Source organism: Aedes albopictus, chromosome 2 (genome assembly GCF_035046485.1).
Source record: "Aedes albopictus strain Foshan chromosome 2, AalbF5, whole genome shotgun sequence".
Taxonomy (NCBI): domain Eukaryota; kingdom Metazoa; phylum Arthropoda; class Insecta; order Diptera; family Culicidae; genus Aedes; species Aedes albopictus.
Genome location: NC_085137.1, coordinates 434,986,216 through 435,007,003, shown reverse-complemented (window position 1 = coordinate 435,007,003; position 20,788 = coordinate 434,986,216). Strand labels below are relative to the sequence as shown.

The 20,788-nt window shown below is 38.1% G+C and overlaps 1 protein-coding gene across 7 annotated transcripts in view; it reads right to left on the bottom strand.

Annotated features, from left to right (window-relative positions):
* Positions 1 to 20,788, bottom strand: part of LOC115254554 (tyrosine-protein kinase Src42A) — a 487,102-nt gene that overhangs the window by 10,917 nt on the left and 455,397 nt on the right. For all 7 annotated transcript variants that reach the window (XM_062853654.1, XM_062853653.1, XM_062853656.1 and 4 more), the window contains one exon: positions 6,210 to 6,378. In XM_062853654.1, coding sequence (XP_062709638.1) covers positions 6,210 to 6,378 — 169 coding nt within the window. The remainder of the gene's footprint in view (positions 1 to 6,209; positions 6,379 to 20,788) is intronic.

Below are 20,788 nucleotides of genomic sequence, written 5' to 3'. Positions count from 1 at the left end.
TGAAGATGCCTGCTAGTCGTCCCCGGCAGATATGGTTCCTTGCGTTAGTGTTGCGTTAGTGACATTCAATTAGGTCAAGTTCAAGTAAAAAGAATATATCAACACTGTCCTGCGACGAAAAGCCGAGAAATATTAAGATTGAAATAAACGTTCTTCTTAAATTTATTCACCAATAAAAATTAGTTATAATTGTACAAGAACTTTTATTTTAACAATAGTGTAACTCCTTATTACACCTCGTCCTTTTTTTACGTCCATGCTTGGCTAAGGGCCCATATAGCCGAGGCGGTAAACGCACGGGTATTCAGCATGACCATGCTGAGGGTGACGGGTTCGATTCCCGGTCGGTCCAGGATCTTTTCGTAAAAGGAAATTTCCTTGACTTCCTTGGGCATAGAGTATCTTCGTGCCTGCCACACGATATACGCATGCAAAATGGTCATTGGCAGAGGAAGCTCTCAGTTAATAACTGTGGAAGTGCTCATAGAACACTAAGCTGAGAAGCAGGCTTTGTCCCAATGAGGACGTTACGCCAAAAAAAAAAAAAGAGAGAGAGAGAGAGAGAGAGAGAGAGAGAGAGAGAGAGAGAGAGAGAGAGAGAGAGAGAGAGAGAGAGAGAGAGAGAGAGAGAGAGAGAGAGAGAGAGAGAGAGAGAGAGAGGGTCAAATTTTATCGAATTTTGGACCATTGTTGAACCCACATCGGATAACTGTTGGGTCTATGTTGGGTTTGGTAATATGCCATCAATCACGAACAAAACTTGAATTGAACGATGAGCTAGCTTATGGAAGCTTTCAACATTTAGGTTCCAGTCTTCCGATACAAATGTTCTTTTTTCTCTTAGAAAATTCCCCTAAGTTCAATGGGATGTATAAGAAATGAGTGGATCGAGACATTCTCTGGATATTATTCAACTACAGTGAAATTATGCACGGAAATACAAATGAAAACAAAAATTTCAGTGCTAACTAACCGTTCAACAATTGGCGAATTAATATTTACTGAAAACAGTTGATTTACAAAAAAATTATCTATTTGTTTATTTTATTAATGTATATTTTTACTTATAAGCAAATTCTACACTATCAAAATTTCATTATGTTTTCCCGAAATAGGATTGCTTGGAAAAATCTCATTTTTTTCCAAATCATATCCCAAGCTATTTTGAATGCCCATAGATAGTATGAGATGAATAGGTGCACTAGAAAATGCGACTCAAACCCCCAAACTTGAACACTTTGTATGAAAAACAGCCATTTCGCACTTTATTCTGTCCAGTACTGTATATAGAGATGAAGAAAGTACTCATCTAAAACTCTCGTGGCGGATCGACTGAGAAGTTTACTGCAGGAATTAAATGGCTACGCAGTCTTCAATATGAACGTCTATTGAAGACTGCGTAGCCGTTTTACTCATCTAAAACATTATCATATATTCAGGGATGGGAAATGTCATTTCGTTATTTGCTAACTTCACTGCACTTAGTCGGAAATGTTAATCGACGACATCATTGATTATCCATAACACAGCGTAACAAAAATTAACTTTTGGTCTGTCTCAAAAGCAAACTTATGTGTCTCTGACAGATTTTGGGCCGCTGAATCCGAATCCGGGCTAAGATTTGCTCCAGCACGTCACAATTTTGAGCTATACTTCAATTTATAGGGCAAAATATGCGATTTTGGGCTTTTTTGACTGCATGTCATTGAACATGGAAATGTTTTTTTAACCAATCAAAGGATAAATTGGTCAATTAACATCTAAATTAACGACTCATGCAAAATATTTCGATTTACCAAATCGAATTTGATAGATTTAAGCGGAACCCTTTGAAAGTTTAATATGAAAAAAAAATATTAACAAACTTCTAGAAGTTCTTCAAGTTCAAGTGAGAACATTTCTTTAAATTTTTCTGGTAAATAAATCTTGCAATGCCTCTTGCATTGTAAAAATAAAAATTGAAGACTTCTTGAATTTACTTATAAAAATTTAAACACGATAAGAAACCTTCGAAAAAAAAAAAGATCTGGCGATATTCCTTGTATGTTATTTGTGAATTTTGTGAACGATTTGAAGTATGTCGAAACTTACTAGTCTAGTCCACATAGAATTTGCTGCAGACACAGATTTCTTGGATATACTAATGAACTCTTTTAGAAATATTAATCCTCCAGTCAGTGATCTCGCTGTTGTATTTTGTACACGTTAAAAACAAATTCGCTTTTTGTGCTCAACATTAGCGTGGTGGTGGTTTACCGCGCGAGTTATGGATGTTTAAACATTTTTTTCGGCGTCAATTAAAGGACAGACTTGTTACAATCCCAAAATGACCGCCACAATGGCCGACTTTAGCACCTACTCACGATTTTGAGCGCACAAATCTCTCGTAAACAAAACCAGCGCATCCAATCTTCTTATTTTAAACAGAGCAAGAACAGAATAATAAAATGTACTATATTTTGAAGCTTGTTTCTTGAGATGTGTGCGTCTTAAGTTCTGATGTACTGTTGAAGAGGGATTTCAAGAGTTTGTCCTTAAGATTACAATTAAGGCAAAACTAGTTGCATTTCCAATTTTTTTGGTTATTGTTTTTTTTTTAACAAAATAACGGATTCCGGAATGCTGGTTTCCTCAGTCTTGGGTAAATCTTTCCGTTTTGATTTACCCAAGACTGAGAAAGCCAGCATTCCGGAATCAATATATTCCAGTCGTACTCATCCAGCACAAAATAACGGAGTAATATTTTCAAAATCAGTTTTCATACACTGTTAGAGGAAAGATTAAGGTACCTTACCTTCTGATTTTTTCCTGGTTGAAAATGTTTATCAGTTAAACAAAAACCAAAATCCAAATTTAAAAATAATGTTTTTGAAAAACTGATGAAAATTTTTCACCATGAAAAAAAAAAAACTCGAAGATACTTTGATCCTTCCTCTAACTCTTATATAAAAAAAACCAAAGAAGAGGAAATGCATCCGTTTTCACCTAATGGTCCTTATTGGCACATTTTTTGTTCGTTTTAGAGAAATAAAAATGGATTGGTTATCATTGAAATATTTTGTTTCTTGAGAGAATATTCATGATACTTGATAATTTCGAGCTCTGTTAAGTTCAAACATATGTGAGCGAACAAAGGCGACCAAAGTTCCTAGATGGTCCAGGAATCGAAACCAGATACCCTCAGCATGGTCTTACCCAGAGAAAATAGGTAACGAAGCGAAGAGTATGAAGCCAAAAATACCTTATCGAACCGTCAAACTGGTATCCTATCGAACAAAATCAACAAACCTTGACGATTGCCGCATAATTAAAGATAAGTATTGCAATCATTTCAAACATTTTCTTATATATCAAGGATATTACTGTAAATAACATTGATTCCTTAAATTGATGATACAATTCAGATGATTGGATGATTCCTTGTAAATAAATCAACAACATAAATCGTTTTCTAATGCAGTAAATATACGAGAAAGACACTACCTCCGATAGGTTTATGATTCTGTTTCTCATCAGTTGCCAGCATCCGAGTGACGAAATCAGAACAGAAAAAGTGTTGCCATTCAGACGACTGTTCATTCTAAGATTCTCTATCTATTTTCTCTGGTCTTACCAAGTATATATTATCAACAACTGAATAGAACAGAAAAGAGTTGCACCTTGTTTGCTAAAATATCAACAAAATACACACATAATCTTTTAATCTTTAGCAGAAAACATTAGAATAACAGTTGCATATTCGTAAAAATGAATGTGTGCTGTGAAGTGCTGATTGAATCAAGACAATCTCGAGAATTTCCAAAAGCCGGAATGTCTAATGCTGATCCAGGGATTTGTAATTGTTGTGAATTATATGAATACCAAGATTTTTCATCCGGGTGCTGTCTGAAGTTTATGACTACTTTAGGGAAAACCATTTTACACCTTAGCCTATGCATTAAGCAAGTTGCGCAAATTCGTAGGTGGTACAGTCCCAGATCGCTACAGCGGGCTTATGAGAATCAGTGCTGAAAAAGTCATTTCGTCATATCTAAATTCAACCACCTATAGCTTATTTTAGAAGCTGAACCTGAGAACATGGTATATGAAAAAGTTATGCGGAGAGACCAATTTTGTAAGAAAGTCACGAAAAAACCGCAATTTTTCGAATATCTAAGGTAAATGACACGGACTACCTTCGAAAAATGCCAATGATATTCACGGTGAATGTCAATTGGCATTTTTCAAAAGTAGTCCGTGACATTTACCTTAAATATTCGAAAAATAGCGGTTTCTCCGTGACTTCGTTGCAGAACTGGTCTTGCCGCACAAGTTTTTCATATACCATATTTTCAGATTCAGTTGGTGGTTGAATTTAGATAAGACGAGATGAAATTTTCAGCACTGGAGAATTACCTCCTTCCCGCTCATTACCAAAGCACTAATAACCGGCTAATAACCGAATATGAAACAAAATTGACGCAATCCTGTAATGTCGAAAGCTGTACGGGCCACGTCACTGCGACAGCTGAGGGATGGGAAAGGAAGATTAGTTGAATAAGGTACCCCGGGGCAAGTGGGACCTAAAAAAAATGCTAGTTTGGTTTTGTCAAGCCAAAAAATTCTGAACATAACTAATTTTATAATTACAATGGTTCTGAAAGACATTGTTGGTATATTTCTTCTTATTAACGGGCATTGAAACTGTTTCAAAATTTTTAAATTCTGTATATTATGCATTTGATGAAAAGTGGAGCAGATCTTCATTTACACCGTATCACGGGGCAAGTGGGACCTATTCGGAATTTTCGTACAAATGGCTTAATAAAGTTGCTGCATATATGTAATGTAGCATAAATTATAGATATATTATGCGAATAACTATGTTTAGCGATTTATGTTGGAAAAGTTTTGTGGTATCGTGCATAAATTACGTAACACATATAATAACGAATCACTGAGAAAAAAATGATTAAACTCTAGCAGCTCGTGCAAAACAAATTGATTTTATTTATACAAAAAGTGCCCTAAGGTTAAATGCCGAAAGATTTCCAAACTTAATTTTCATATTACGTAGTTGATGAAACTCACCAAAAGATATTTCAAGATTTACAGATGTTATGTTTACCCTAACATAATTTTACGATCATTATAGAAAGATTTTTAAATCGTGAACTTTGAATAAGTCGTTTCCCATTTTTTTCATACTCTATGACCGGTTCCTTAATATTCAGAAAAACTCATTATGCAGCAAAAAACGAAAAAATAATATTCTACCCAAGACTTTACCATTTTAAACAATAGATTCATCATCAGAATAGAAGTAATTAAGTGTAATTCAACGATTGTTTACTTAAGACGCCGATTTTTACTTGACTTTTGTGTAAATTTCGACTTAGGCTGCAGAAAGCGAGATCAAACTATGAAGTTGTGTTTGTTTACTCTCATAGGTCTCACTTGCCCCAGATGCTGAAATGCACTGGGGCAAGTTAGACCAGTTAACTAAAGGTAATAAATAAAAATAAATTACAGCTTTTTCGCTTAAAATAATTAGCAAGGACTCCAAAGATTATCTTAAAACCGAAAAAGTTTTACTTTATTTGTTATTTTACTTTTAAACGACGAATGTAGTAGAGTACGTAAATCTCACTTAGTGAATTGAAAATTACATATGAACAACAATATCATATATGGTCTCTTTATGGTGAGAACAATAACAATTTTTGAATTCAAAGTATCCGTTGGTGTGATATCTATGTTTTCTATGAAGAATGTTTGCCTTAAAACTAAAAAAAAATATATATAGCTGTAGGTCTCACTTGCCCCGAATTCTAACTTGCCCCGGGGTACCATACCTAAGAAAGGAAGAGACCTCTACTTCCTCTCAGACCTAGGAGTGAACACCATTTTACACATAGAAAAATATAGGGTTCCATGAAATGGCGATTGGAATAGAACTCATACCATATTTTGAATATAATTTTTTATACAAAAAACGGAAGACTATACCATTTTCGAAATCTTTTGGTGTTCGAGATAGACCTGATTTCAAACTTCGTAGTTTTTTTTGTGGTCCTATACAGTCTTTTTATTCAGTCTTTTGGTTCTATACATTGATAACGAATGTAACGAAGTTCTACATACAATAATAAATAACTCAAAAATAAAACCCCATAACAATATCAAACCAAACCATCGCCCCATCTAGTCCTCAAACGAAATCAACTCACCGGACTTGAGCGTTTTGATGGCCACCGGCGTCGTGTTGTTCCAGAGGCCTTCCCAGACGTCGCCGAATTGGCCGGAACCGAGCTTGCGCACAAACTTGAGCGACGTCCGGTCGATCTCCCACTGGTCTCTGGTGCGGTGCGACAGTCCATCGGTGACCGGTTTCTCAATCTGGGGGGGGGGGGGGAGGAAAAACAAAATGGTTCGATCAGTTCAGAATCAATTGAATAAAGTTTTGGCACGTAGTTCGAAGAAGAAGAAAAAAAGGTTAGGATGCGATTAGCAACATATGTATATGATATTGGATCGGAATGAGGCTATGTGACACGATTCTAATGGGGTGATGGATGAATAATTAACTTGTTTGTAGTACACACAACTCTCGGTATAAGACTTCTAGTGAGAGGCAACAAATAACGAATGCAGCACAGCACAGGCGGTGTGTGTGGTTGGTGCGTAAGGGTTAACGAACGGCTATCGGGAATCGAGTCAAAACAAAGATCTACTTGGAATGCAAGCAATGCACAAGGTTTCAACGCAAGACGGTGCGACGATGGCAAGACGACACGAAAATGCGGGCGGGGATTTCCAATCCAAACGAGGTGCAAAGCTCAGCTTTCTGGAAGATTGGTGTTATTGATGTTTTTAAGTATTTTATTTTGTTCATTATTTCTCTCGAATCTCTCGAAGCACCACGGAGAGTTTCGGAAGACGTCAATGTGGAATTCTGTCGTCGAAACACGTGATTGAATTTTAATTCGTAACGGAACGAAGGATGGGATGGAACAAGATCGTAAAAGGCATAGCGAGAACGAGGAAGCACCTGACCGATGATGATGCTCGGATCTGCAGCAGCATAGAGGTCGAGTAAAGGTATTCAAAATATTTCTGATGTCTTGTTATGGTGTTGAAGATGATTAATGACGCTCTCTGCGTCAATAGAACTTGTTTCAAATGACAGAACTTATCTCAATTTGGCTCTGGAGCTGTAAATGTAAGTTACATCTATACTTTTGATAGACACTTTACATATTGTTTGGATGTTCAATCGAAAATAACAAACTAATAATTACTTTAATTACTTTAACCATGTGAATACTACAATTGAATTAGATTTAGGATCTGATGTTAGAGTTTGATAAAAAAAATATACACAAAGAAGCGTAAATGCAGAAAACTTCCATGTTTTGTCTCATTGAAATTATGCTAATGTGTACACGTTTCAATATAGCATATTCAATCGAACAACACAACACGATTAACCTGTTTCAGTGTCTCGTTTATATATCTATAGGAAACCAGGAAGAAAGTCACGTAAGTGTAATGTAAAGCATAACATTTGGTCCCAGTATGCCCGTCAAGAATATTCTATTTATCTTCCTATCACAGATACATATTACTAGTAGTATAGCAACAATGATGTCAGAACGGAGTTCAGTTCTAATTAAGGAAATCAGGGAGCATCCATTAAGTACGTCACGCTAAAATTGGGAATTTTCAACCCCCCCTTCCCGCTTTCGTGCGGGTTTTTCCTATACTAAATACATTGCATGCGACACTTTCACAACCCCCCCCCCCCCCCTCCACCCTAGGGGATGGCCCCTCACCCATAAACATCTTCTTCTTCTTCTTTGTGGCTCTACGTCCCCACTGGGACTTGGCCTGCCTCGCTTCAACTTAGTGTTCTTTGAGCACTTCCACAGTTATTAATTGAAGGGCTTTCTTTGCCTGCCATTGCATGACTTTGTACATTGTGAATCAAGTACAATGATACTGTATGCCCAGGGAGTCGAGAAAATTTTCCCGACCGGAACGGGAATTGAACCCGCCGTCTCCGGATTGGCGATCCATAGCCTTAACCACTAGGCTAACTGGAGACCCCTCACCCATAAACATACATCTATCAAATTGACAAGTCTTGGGATGCACCTTGAGAAAAAAAATGCGGCAATCGCACGTGTCATGCCTCGAACATGTGTGCCTTTCAACAGCACACTCGCACCGTGCTCCAAAAAATCAACTGATCCTTGTCAACAGTAATATTGACTACAACTTGGTTGACTCGAATATTGATTTAAAAGGATCCAGTTTGATCGACAGCCCAACATTTTTGGATTATTAAACATAGGCCAACCGATGTGTTAGATGTAACGCTCTGCAGAATTAGTCACGAGTTGACTAATTGACATCCGTCGGACTTGAACGAACTTTAAGTTATGACATTTTAAAAATATGATAAACATGGGTTTAGTAAAAATGTGTCAAAAATTTAAGAAAGTACAGCCTTCTATCACCAAAAATAAACTGTAATATTATTTTTATTATTTTTACGTACAAGTCCTGAAGACTACCTAAGAGATAGGAGATGCTTGGGTTTTAAACCAAATAATTTTTGCACAATAACAAAAATAACAAAAAGTTTTAGGAGAGACGAACCAGCCAAGGACTGAAAGTCTCTTTAATAAAGACAAATCAATCAAACAACAAAAAGTTTTCGCATACCACGGGACCAGAGATGGAGCGGCAAGTATATGAATGTCTCTCTCTCTCTTCTTGGCGTAACGGCCTCATTGGGACAAAGCCTGCTTCTCAGCTTAGTGTTCTATGAGCACTTCCACAGTTGTTAACTGAGAGCTTCCTCTGCCAATGACCATTTTGCATGCGTATATCGTGTGGCAGGCACGAAGATACTCTATGCCCAAGGAAGTCAAGGAAATTTCCTTTACGAAAAGATCCTGGACCGACCGGGAATCGAACCCGTCACCCTCAGCATGGTCATGCTGAATACCCGTGCGTTTACCGCCTCGGCTATATGGGCCCTCAATGAATGTCTTGGACCACAAATTGCCACTTGAAACAAAACATGTTCATGTGTTCATCTGTTAAAAATCTATCGAATTACGTAAATCTATTCTATGAAGAGTGAAAAAGTTCAAATTTCATAACTTTTGAATTGTTCTTAACTAAACTGAAACTGTAGAAGCAATTGCCGAAGAGGCGAATGAACCCTTCTGGTTCTAAACCGCTATAAATGTCGAAGGAAGCGTGAAAGAATTTCCAAAACAACTTCTTAGAGGGATTATCGTATTTTTTTAGGAATTATGCATTTCTATAGAACCATTTGGAATGTGAGAACTTCAAGGCGATCACTATTTTGAATGCTGCCTACAAAGTGCTATCCCAGATCATCTTCCGTCGTCTGTCACCTAAAACAAATGAGTTCGTGGGAAGTTATCAAGCCGGCTTCATCGACGGCCGGTCGACAACGGACCAGATCTTTACCGTACGGCAAATCCTCCAAAAATGCCGTGAATACCACCACCTGTTCATCGACTTCAAAGCGGCATACGATAGTATCGACCGCGCAGAGCTATGGAAAATCATGGACGAAAACGACTTTCCTGGGAAGCTGCCTAGACTGATTAAAGCAACGATGGACGGTGTGCAAAATTGCGTAAGGGTTTCGGGTGAACTATCCAGTTCATTCGTATCTCGCCGGGGACTGCGACAAGGTGACGGACTCTCATGTCTACTCTTCAACATCGCGCTGGAAGGTGTGATGCGACGAGCCGGGCTCAACAGCCGGGAAACGATTTTCACAAAATCCGGTCAATTTGTGTGCTTTGCGGATGACATGGACATTATCGCTAGAACATTTGGAACGGTGGCAGAACTGTACACCCGCCTGAAACGCGAAGCAGCAAAGGTCGGACTGGTGGTGAATGCCTCAAAAACAAAGTACATGCTGGTAGGCGGAACCGAAAACGACCGGATTCGTCTGGGTAGTAATGTTACGATAGACGGGGATACTTTCGAGGTGGTGGAGGAATTCGTCTACCTCGGATCCTTACTGACGGCTGACAACAACGTGAGCCGAGAAATTCGGAGGCGCATCATCAGCGGAAGTCGGGCCTACTACGCGCTCCAGAAGAAACTGCGGTCGAAAACGATTCACCCACGCACCAAATGCACCATGTACAAAACGCTAATAAGACCGGTGATCCTCTACGGGCACGAGACATGGACCATGCTCGAGGAGGACCTACAAGCACTCGGAGTATTCGAGCGACGCGTGCTAAGAACGATCTTCGGCGGTGTGCAGGAGAACGGTGTGTGGCGGAGAAGGATGAACCACGAGCTCGCTGCACTTTACGGCGAACCCAGCATCCAGAAGGTGGCCAAAGCCGGAAGGATACGTTGGGCAGGGCATGTTGCAAGAATGCCGGACAACAACCCTGCAATGCTGGTGTTTGCAAGGGATCCGGTTGGCACAAGAAGGCGTGGAGCGCAGAGAGCACGATGGGCGGACCAGGTGGAGCGTGACTTGGCGAGCATTGCACAATGGATCCAGAGCCGTATTTACGAAGACAAAAATGTTTGTGCCTAAACCATAAGTTTTAGATACATGGTGTCTTTGGGAAAGTTTCTTCTTATTTTTCGACCTTTTTTCTCATTATTGTGAAATTAGGGTGGTCCCTCTAGTTTAGCTGAACCAAACATCTGCTTTTCAATAGTTTTATGTATGTTTACAAAATGTTCTACAAAGTTGTAAAACAACTTATTTGGAGTAAGTTTGCCGAAGAAACCATTATTCTATCTCTTATGGTTGCTAACTTATATTTTTTTTAAATATTCATGTTAGGGTGATCCATGAAATTCAGTTTTCTTGAAATAACTTTTAATTCGATCATTTCTCGTAAAAACTTTGTTCCAAGCACTTTTAGAACTATCAACGACGCTTATTTTTTCCAAAGAGCTCAATGTTCTAACTCTCAAAGTTAAAAAGATATTGGTATTTTTCTTTGAAAAATCACTTTTTTATCAAAAAGTCATATCTCAAAAAGGAGCAAACTGATTTTCAATCCCTCGGTTGCATTGGAAAGATCGTACTCTGTTCTATTTATTGTGAAAAAACTGCAGGTACCTTTTTTGTTTGAAGCTTTTCATTAAATTTTGAAAACACGATTTTTTTCATGGGAAAGCAGTTGTAACTTTGAAAATCGATGAGATACAAACTTAGCGTCTTCGACAAAATTGTGAGTTTTTGGCTGCCCTAAAAGTGCCCAGAACAAAGTATTGCGAAAAAATCAACTCATAAAATTATATTGAGTAAAAACAGATTTTCATATGAAAAACGATACACTTCACGCAAATTCAACTCGTCTTTGTTAGATAGATCGAAGTAACCATGTCAAAAATGTTTAAATTTGTTTATAATCCATATTTTGTCAATGAACTCAACTTAAAATATGATTTTGAGCTGATTTCCATCAATTTAATTTTAATTTATCACTTCAATGTATGGATAGCGAAAATGTCAATCACTAGTATATGTTGATGTTAACGTGAAACCTTATCAAAGTTACATGATTTACAATATCTTATCAACATTGTGCCTTAATGGTGATGACAGCATAAATAAACATTGGTTCTAATGAAATGGATGACCATTTACCAAGCTACTTTGATCTATCTAACAAAGACGAGTTGAATTTGCGTGAAGTGTATCGTTTTTCATATGAAAATCTGTTTTTACTCAATATAATTTTATAAGTTGATTTTTTCGCAATACTTTGTTCTGGGCACTTTTAGGGCAGTCAAAAACTCACAATTTTGTCGAAGACGCCAAGTTTGTATCTCATCGATTTTCAAAGTTACAACTGCTTTCCCATGAAAAAAATCGTGTTTTCAAAATTTAATGAAAAGCTTCAAACAAAAAAGGTACCTGCAGTTTTTTCACAATAAATAGAACAGAGTACGATCTTTCCAATGCAACCGAGAGATTGAAAATCAGTTTGCTCCTTTTTGAGATATGACTTTTTGATAAAAAGTGATTTTTCAAAGAAAAATACCAATATCTTTTTAACCTTGAGAGTTAGAACATTGAGCTCTTTGGAAAAAATATGCGTCGTTGATAGTTCTAAAAGTGTTCGGAACAAAGTTTTTACAAGAAACGAACGAATTAAAAGTTATTTCAAGAAAACTGAATTTCATGGATCACCCTAACATGAATATTTTAAAAATTTATAAGTTAGGATCCATAAGAGATAGAATAATGGTTTCTTCGGCAAACTTACTCCAAATAAGTTGTTTCACAACTTTGTAGAACATTTTGTAAACATACATAAAACTATTAAAAAGCAGATGTTTGGGTCAGCTAAACTAGAGGGACCACCCTAATTTCACAATAATGAGAAAAAAGGTCGAAAAATAAGAAGAAACTTTCCCAAAGACACCATGTATCTAAAACTTATGGTTTAGGCACAAACAATTTTGTCTTCGTAAATACGGCTCTGGACCCATTGTGCATTGGGCGCGACCGAGGATGGAGAGCGGCAGCCACAAACCGAGTATTGTGGCGTACTATTGTTGATTATGTCTTATCTTAATGATGTTGAACAAATAAATGTATGTATGTATGTATGTATGCATTTCTATAGAAATCCCAAACTTAATTGCTGAATAATCCTCATAGAGCAATTTCCGAAGGAACGTTTGAAAAAAAAAGAAGTTCTGAGTTTACATGAACCCTCTCAATCCAACCTTTTTTTAGAAACAGCCGCAGGAATCCTCGGAAAAATTTCCGAAGCTGGTTTCAAGGAACTAGGGTAATTGTTCCTTTCGTTGTGGTAGTACCTAATGTTGCGGTAGTGGCAATTGAGCACTTTTACGACTGAAATGTTACCAAAAGGCATTTTTAATAGATGTATTATGCTTAAATTATGAGATTGCACCATTTGTGTGCTTAAGATTTGCCTAAAAACCTATTTAAAAAAAATATTTTCCTTAAATTTTTTGCTGCTGTGTTCCTATTGTTGCGGTAGTGTTCCTAATGTTGCGGTATCCCATATGATTTCAATGGGATACCGCAACAATACGAACCAAAATTAAATTTTACCTCCATAATAGGAACTGTGTGCCTAATGTTGTGGTAAGCGATTTATGATCGAAAACAGAGAGAAACGATAGTTTTTATATTTTTCCAAGCAAATTTGGATAGAAAACTACCAACTAACGTTTTGCAACCCTTCATTAGATGGTACGATCATTGTTTTTGAAATGAATTTACCTCAATACCACAACGATGGGCACACTTACCCTATATTGAAACTTTTTAAGAATTTTCCGGAGGAAATGGTGGATTTATTTCTGAAGTTATTAAGGATTATCCGTAAGAACTTCTAGAAGCAATAAGACATCGCGAAATCGAATCATTGCCACCACAATAAACCTCTTGTTCGACTTAGCACGCTTTAAGAACACTGATTTCGAAAAATAGTAAGATTTTTTCCAAAATAACTGCACAAAATTATTTGAATAATCCCCCACACGTTCTGGCATTTCATATAAAAAAATCTGCAGCAGAAGTTTATTTGTAAGTTTCTCTAAGAGTTCTATCGGAAACAACTCCGATCGCTCATTTGAAAAATTCTTTCAGAGTTCCTTTGGTAGCACCTCCAAAATTTTCTCCGGAAATTTATCCATGGAAAATTCTTTCGAAAAAAAAAGCTCCTTCAAGAACTCCTGAAAGAGTTTGATTTTTTTTTTCAGCATTTTCCAGGATTCCTCTTAAAATCATTTTGAATTTTCTTCAGAAATACCTTTTAAAACTTAATTCTGAAATTTCTAAAGCAAATCTTACAGAAATTTCCCTAGCAGCCCCTTCTGAAAATCCTTAACGAGCTTTTTCGGGAATTTCGCCAATTGGTTATGCGAGAATTTCTCAGGAGTTTCTCCTGAGTCAAACATACTAGTAAAGGTTCTTAAAATCACAATAAAACCAAAATAAAATGCATTGGGTTTTATGACGCTTCTCAAAACCTCTAGAAGATCAATTGAACATCAAAATGTTACTTGGGCTAGGCTCTATCATTTTTTCTGGGAAGAAGAGTTCCTTTTTGAATAACTCATGGAGTTCGTTCGGCAGTTCATCTAAAAAAGTTCCTTCAAGAATTCCTCCGCGGTTCCTTCTAAAGGAACTCTTAAAGAGTTTTCCAAAGGAACTGCTGCAGAAATTTTCGAAGGAACTCTTCGAAAAATCCCCAATTAACTTTTTTTTTTAATTCCAAGTGGAACCTTAGCAGCAATTTGTTGAGAAATTTCAAAAAAAAAAAAAATGGCTGAAATTTTCAAAATTTCCGAATGAGCTTCTGCGCGAATTCTTTTGATTTTTTTTCTGAAGTGGGCAAAGAAATATCTTCAAAAAATTCCAAAATAACTTCTGGGGAAATTCCTTGAAAGTACTCCTGAAGAATTTTCTTATGAAACTTTTTTGAAAGACTAGTCAAAGAAACTTCTGAACGATTTTGAATTAAAACAGCTAAACAGTCTTTAGATCCCCGAATAAACTCATCAGTCGATCTGCCATAAAATTCTTCTGAAGAATTTCCGAATAATTTCTTGAAAGAGTTCTCGAAACAATTGCTGGAGAAATGTCCGAAGAAACTCCCTAGGAAACTTCAAAAGAATATGCGAACCGTCGCTTCAATCGAAGTGTTTTCAATGAACATTTTGGAAAATACTTGAACATTTGTTAGAGTACTAAATGTAAAATTGTAATTCAAGCGTGAACTGTAATGTTTTTATTATTTTAAATAAATTTATAAAAAGAAACACGTGGAAAGATCACCGAACTAACAGGACTAACAAACTCCTGGAGAAATATCCAAATTACTTCCTGGGGGAATTTCTGCAGTATTTTTTGAAGATATTTCCGAAGAAAGTGCTTGAGAAACTACCAAATGTACTCCAAAAGAATTCTCGAGAATTTCCCATATGGATTGTAGGAGGCATTTGTGTTGTGAAGTTCCTACATGCAGGAGGAATTTTTGAAGGAATTCCAGAGTTCCTCCTCGAGCAATTTCCATAGTCACTTATGGAAGAATTTCTAGATTAACTCTTGGAATGATTCACGAAGAAGTTTATGGATGAGTTTTATACGAAATTTCTGGATAATTTTACAAGACTACTTTTAAGACAATTCCCGAAGAAACTTTTGCAGAAATTTACAAACGAACTCTTGAAGGAATTTACGGAGGAACTATTGTAGAAAATGCTAGGGGAACATCAGATATTCTCCCCGGAGGAATTTTCACATGAACTCCTGAAGAAACTACATTAAATAAGAAATCCCAGAGAATTTTTTTATAGGAACTCCTGAAAAGAATTTCGTGGTGGTCAATCTTCACTTTGGATCTTCAAATTAATACACTCTGCTTTCAATGGGTACTTTTCAAGAAGATCCGAAATTCACCGAAAATTCCCCTAGCATTTCATCTGAACATTTCTCTAGATTTGCAACGACAATTTCCCTAAGAGTTTTATTGGGAATATTTTTAGATAGAAGTTCCGCTGCAAGTGTCCAGAAGTACCTAGCAGTAGAGGATCTGCGGGACATTGTTCTAAGATTTCCACCAGAAACTTTTGTTAAAGTTTCACCAGGAATTCCTCTCAAAAATTTCACAGGAGATTGTTCTTCCTGGGACTTCCTCCAAGTGTTCCATTGGGAATTCCTTAAGGAATACCACTGGAAATGTCACAAGGAGATCCACTCTAATTTCTTTAACTGTTCCATCGTACATTGTTTTAAAATTTAACCGAAAATCCTGCAAGACCAACTCTAATCTGGCGAAACTCAGGAAACAATGTAGAAAGAGTTGGAACAGACGACGTTCGGCTAGCTCGGAGGCTTTCAGGTCGGCTCACAAGGCCTACAGGAAAGCTCTCCGGTCTGCTGAACGATCCGGCTGGAAAAACCTTTGTACAAATGTTTCCAGTTTGAGTGAAGTCAGTCGGTTAAATAAAATCCTTGAAAAATCTAAGGATTTCCGAGTGAACGAACTTCGTTTGCCAAATGGCGATCTGACTTCCTCTGATGAGGAAGTTCTCGAATGCTTATTCAGCACACACTTCCCTGGATGTGTGGATATTACATCTTCGGATGAATCTGATGTCTTTTCTTGTAGTTACGTTTCCCTGGCTTCGGCTCGGCGTATTGTAACTATAGAATCGATTGAGTGGGCATTTAGTAGCTTTGCTCCTTTCAAATCTCCTGGGCAGATGGGATTTATTCTTTTTTGCTTCAGAAGGAATTTGATCATTTCAAACATGTCTTGAAAAAAAAATACTTGTTTGCAGTTTTGTTACAGGGTATATTCCCAAATCCTAGCGGGATATTACTGTCAAGTTTTTTTTTTCCGAAAGTGGGTCGTCCAATTTCCAATTGGATTCATCAAATGCTCAAAAACCGATATCTCTTCTCGACATTGCATATAGCAGGGATTAGGAAATTGAGTGTTTGTGGATGCCCCCAAGGGAGAGTCTTAACACCGCCTTTGTAGAATCTCGTAGCAGATATGGTTTTGCCGACGACTACCTAGCATTGTTAGTTGGTATATGTATCACCACCCTTTTCGACCTGATGCAAAGCGCCCTTCAGGTAGTTGAGGGTTGGTGTCGCCAATATGACCTTTCGGTTAATCCGAATAAAACATCTATTGTTCTTTTTACAGAAAGGCGAAACCGTAATGGCGTTCGACCTTTGCGTCGCTTTGATTCTGAAATCGATGTGACTGAACAGGTAAAGTACGTTGGAGTCATTCTTGATTCCAAGCTTTCCTGGACACCTCACATTGAGTTCAGAATCAAGAAAGCTTGTATGGCCTTCGGGCAATGCCGGCGAACCTTTGGTACAACTTGGGGTCTAAAACCCAAGTATATCAAATGGATCTATACAACTGCTGTTCGGCCAATATTGGCCTATGGATGTCTTGTGTGGTGGCCAGTGCTGCAATTTTTCGACAGGCCTTTATGATAGCGATATTTTGCTTTTTTCATTTTCTCCGTTTTGGTTTTCCTGTCAAAGTTGTTTTCCGATCAGCAACACGGGAGCGAAATGAAATAGGTACTCACACTCGCACGCAGCGTGCTGAAAGCGAGAGCTGACAGGACTAAAATTCCATTCAATTTTCTGTAGTTGAGTGTTTTCACCCGTGCTAATGTATAGGGCACTCACTCTCACAAGCCACCGCTTGAGACGAATGGCCTTTCAGCATGAGTAGTGTGTGGATGATTGGGAATTGATCTTGTTGGGTCGCTCACGAATGGAGCTCTTGGACTCTGTCAGTTCTCACATCGAGGAATTGAAAACGACCGCCGCAGTCTTTCATTTTCGGCTGAAAAACAGGCACTGAGACTGATATTTTGCAGGACTGGTGGTGGCAAAAGGGCGAAATGAGAACGGTCCAATCAAAGTTAGGCCATCTCCAAAGGATGTGCTTTGTGAATACCACTAGGAAATCCGTCGCACAGATCCTTCATGAGTTCCTCTAGATTTGTCGAGAATTCCTTTTAGGCTTCCACCGAGAAGTTCTATAGGGAGTTCAACCTCTGGGATTTACAGCAGCCAGAGGGATTTACCGAGAAATCATCTAGGAGCTCCATTAGAAAATCTTCGAGAAATTTCACCGCGAGTTTCTCTGGGTGCTCCACAAGGAATTCTTTTCTAGGACTTCCACAGAATTTTTTTCTAAAACTTTCATCGGGAAACCCTCTAGGTGTTCCATCAGGAAATCTTCAAGGAGTTTCAGCGGGAATTCTTGTAAAAGTTTCCCCGGTAATTCCTTTAGGAGGTAATCAGTGTCGAAACTCCACCAGGAATTCATCTAGGAGCTTCACTTCCTGGCACTTCGTCCAGGACTTTCACAGGAATCTCCCTAGGAGTTCCACCGCGAAATCTTCTAGGGTTTCTACCAGGGATCTCTCTAGCAGGAACTCCTTCAATAGATCCATCGCAATACCGGTAAGAAATTTCTCAGGAAACTTCTACAGGCGATCGTCTTTTCGTTTCACTCACCTGGAATTCGTTCAATAGTTTCTCCGGGAAACTCTTGGAGAATTCGCCTCGGAAATTTTAGAGGATCTCCTCTAGAGGGATCCCCGGTAAAATCATGTAGAATTCCCGCTGGAACTTCTAGAGAAATATCTTGCAGAAATTCCGAGTATAACTTCTGAGGGTATTCGTGGTGGATCTCCAAGAAAAAATTCGAGTGGATCCTCTGCTGGAAGAATTCTCGGTGGAGCTTCTGGATGAATCCCGCTGAGAACTACTGCAGAAATTTCCCCTCTTGGTGTTTTTTCCACAGATCTATTTTCAATTTTTTTCACTAGCTTTTTCGTGAATCTCCCGAAAACTATCAACTCCTAAAACTGTATGCCTTCTTCTGAATCCATAGGTTCTTTCCGAAAACATTAGCTCTTAAACTGTGAGCAATTCCAGCCCAAAATACAACAAATGTGTTATTTTTGACTTGATATTTTTCAATTTGAATAAGATTTTATGCATGCGCTGAATTTCGTGAATCATCTTTTTATGCATCAACCAACACATAACCTCATTTTCCTCACCTAACTTTTGAAAAGGGCGCATGAATAAATTCAAAAACTCCTCATCAAAAAATATATATATTGAAAGTGGTTTGTTAAATTGAAATGATGTTTTCGAAGATGTTTGAGGATATTTGTAGGACTTTTAGAGCTTCTTTTCTGAAAATTTTCCAGGTATTCCGGCGTAATCAAATGCTTTTAATTATTTTTTCTAGAACTTTTAGTTTTTATCGATTTCTAAAACAAGCAAAATAGAAAAATTCTAGAAAAAATAGTAAAAACAATTGGACAATCCTATGCTACATGACAAATTTTTAGTCTGTTAGTCAGATTCAGACAAGAGCAAAACTAATTTGAATTGAAAATGGTCGCGTCTACGCGATTCGTGTGTTGAGCTGGAAATGTCCAATACAGTACGAGGAACGCAAATATTTTCAAATCAAATACGAGATTGTCTCGATTTCATATATGATTTAAGTAGTACATGCAACGACAAGGGAATTTCAATAACTGCGGAAATGTTTAAAATAAAAACGATGGAAGGTCAATCTAAATTCTAGTGTAAAACCGTTAGGCAGGAGAAAAAGATCAAATCGCGAAGCCGTCATTAGACCAATAATAACGGTCAAAATTGTCACCCATTTATTACAGTTGAGGCTCATTGATAATCTGGAGAAGTTGTTTGCTTGCTGAATGCATCATGTGCTAACTTATTGTTCAAACAAAATACACCGTATGAGACAAGCAGCCAAACAAGCCACGGACTTCTCTTCCGCTTCAGAACCGGATCGATCTGCTGAAAAAAGTCAATTTAATTCTATGTACATTTGAAATTTGTTTTTTTTTCGGAAGCACAACAAAAAAAAATGAAAAGTAAGCTGCTGGTTCAAACAACCGCTATTCCGGCAACAACGGCAGCGGGAATAGGAAATTTGCAAATCCCTGCGCGTTTGTAGTCAGAGAACAACCCGCATTCAGAGCTACTGGCTCAGCACAGCACCCACCACATTCACTTCCGCAGTTCGTGATGAATGTTTTGACGTTCGTTCTGTTTGTCGGTTGATCGATGCCGGTCGGTCTGTAAGTTGTGCAGCACACCATTCTAACGTGTCGCCGCCCGGCATCCATCGAATCGCTCTGCGGTTGCTAACTGTTTTCAACGGGGTTCGTCGCTTGTCAGCTGATCGAAATCTATCGATCGCCGACCAATCAACCAACCAACCAACCGGTGCACGGTTGGGTTTGAATTGGACTTGTGTCTTGTAGCGAGAGAGGAGAGTGCGAACCCGTCACAACGACGGCGATGATGGTGGAGACCTTGAGATCAAAATGTCTATCCATGTCTATCGACAGCCCGGCAATGTCCCCGGTGACCGTTGCGTTACGGGAAGTCGTGCAGAGGGCACACATCGGATACAACTTCCGACGACACGCGCAATTCGGTGCAAATTGCGCACGTCCAATCGATAAATTCCTGGCTAATTTTCCTGGAATGCGTGATTGCGTGCCTTTTTCTGAAACCCATGTAGGGTAAAACATAAAACCGTTTTTCTACACACTTGAGCATCCCATGTGTACAAGGTATCCCACAGATCGTAATACAATTATGCGTAGAACGGCAGCACCAATGAAGACGCAACACCAGGCTCAACCCCAACAGGTTTGACCTTGAACGTTGTTGGATGCTTTTAATGAAGAGGAGTCAGATAGATGAAAATAAAAAAAATCCGCATTCGCAGAAAACGACACTGGGAAAACAAGGAAGACACCGCGCAATTTAGCAATCAACATTGGCGTGATTGATGCCCAGCCCAATTATCGTGCTCCCGGAACTTCAGGCATGTACCTACCTATCTACAACAAAGGTTCTGGCGCAATGTTTATATCTACACGAGTAATTGAAATCAAGAATTGAGAAAAAAAATGCAGCACCATAATGATCGAATCAATTAATTATCGATGTATGTAGCTCTAGGAATGTGAATCCATGGGATATAAGTTGTGTTGTTTTTCTCACTTTTGATGAAATTGATCAGCAGAAATAAAAAAAGGAAGAGTTAGCATAGTGTTCATAGATTGAGCATCGAATTACAGAAGCAGAGACTTGAGTAGAGAGCAATTTATTCACAAAACAAATAACAAGCTATCATTAGGGACATAAGGGACCATAAGCACATAACAAGATCATAACAAAATT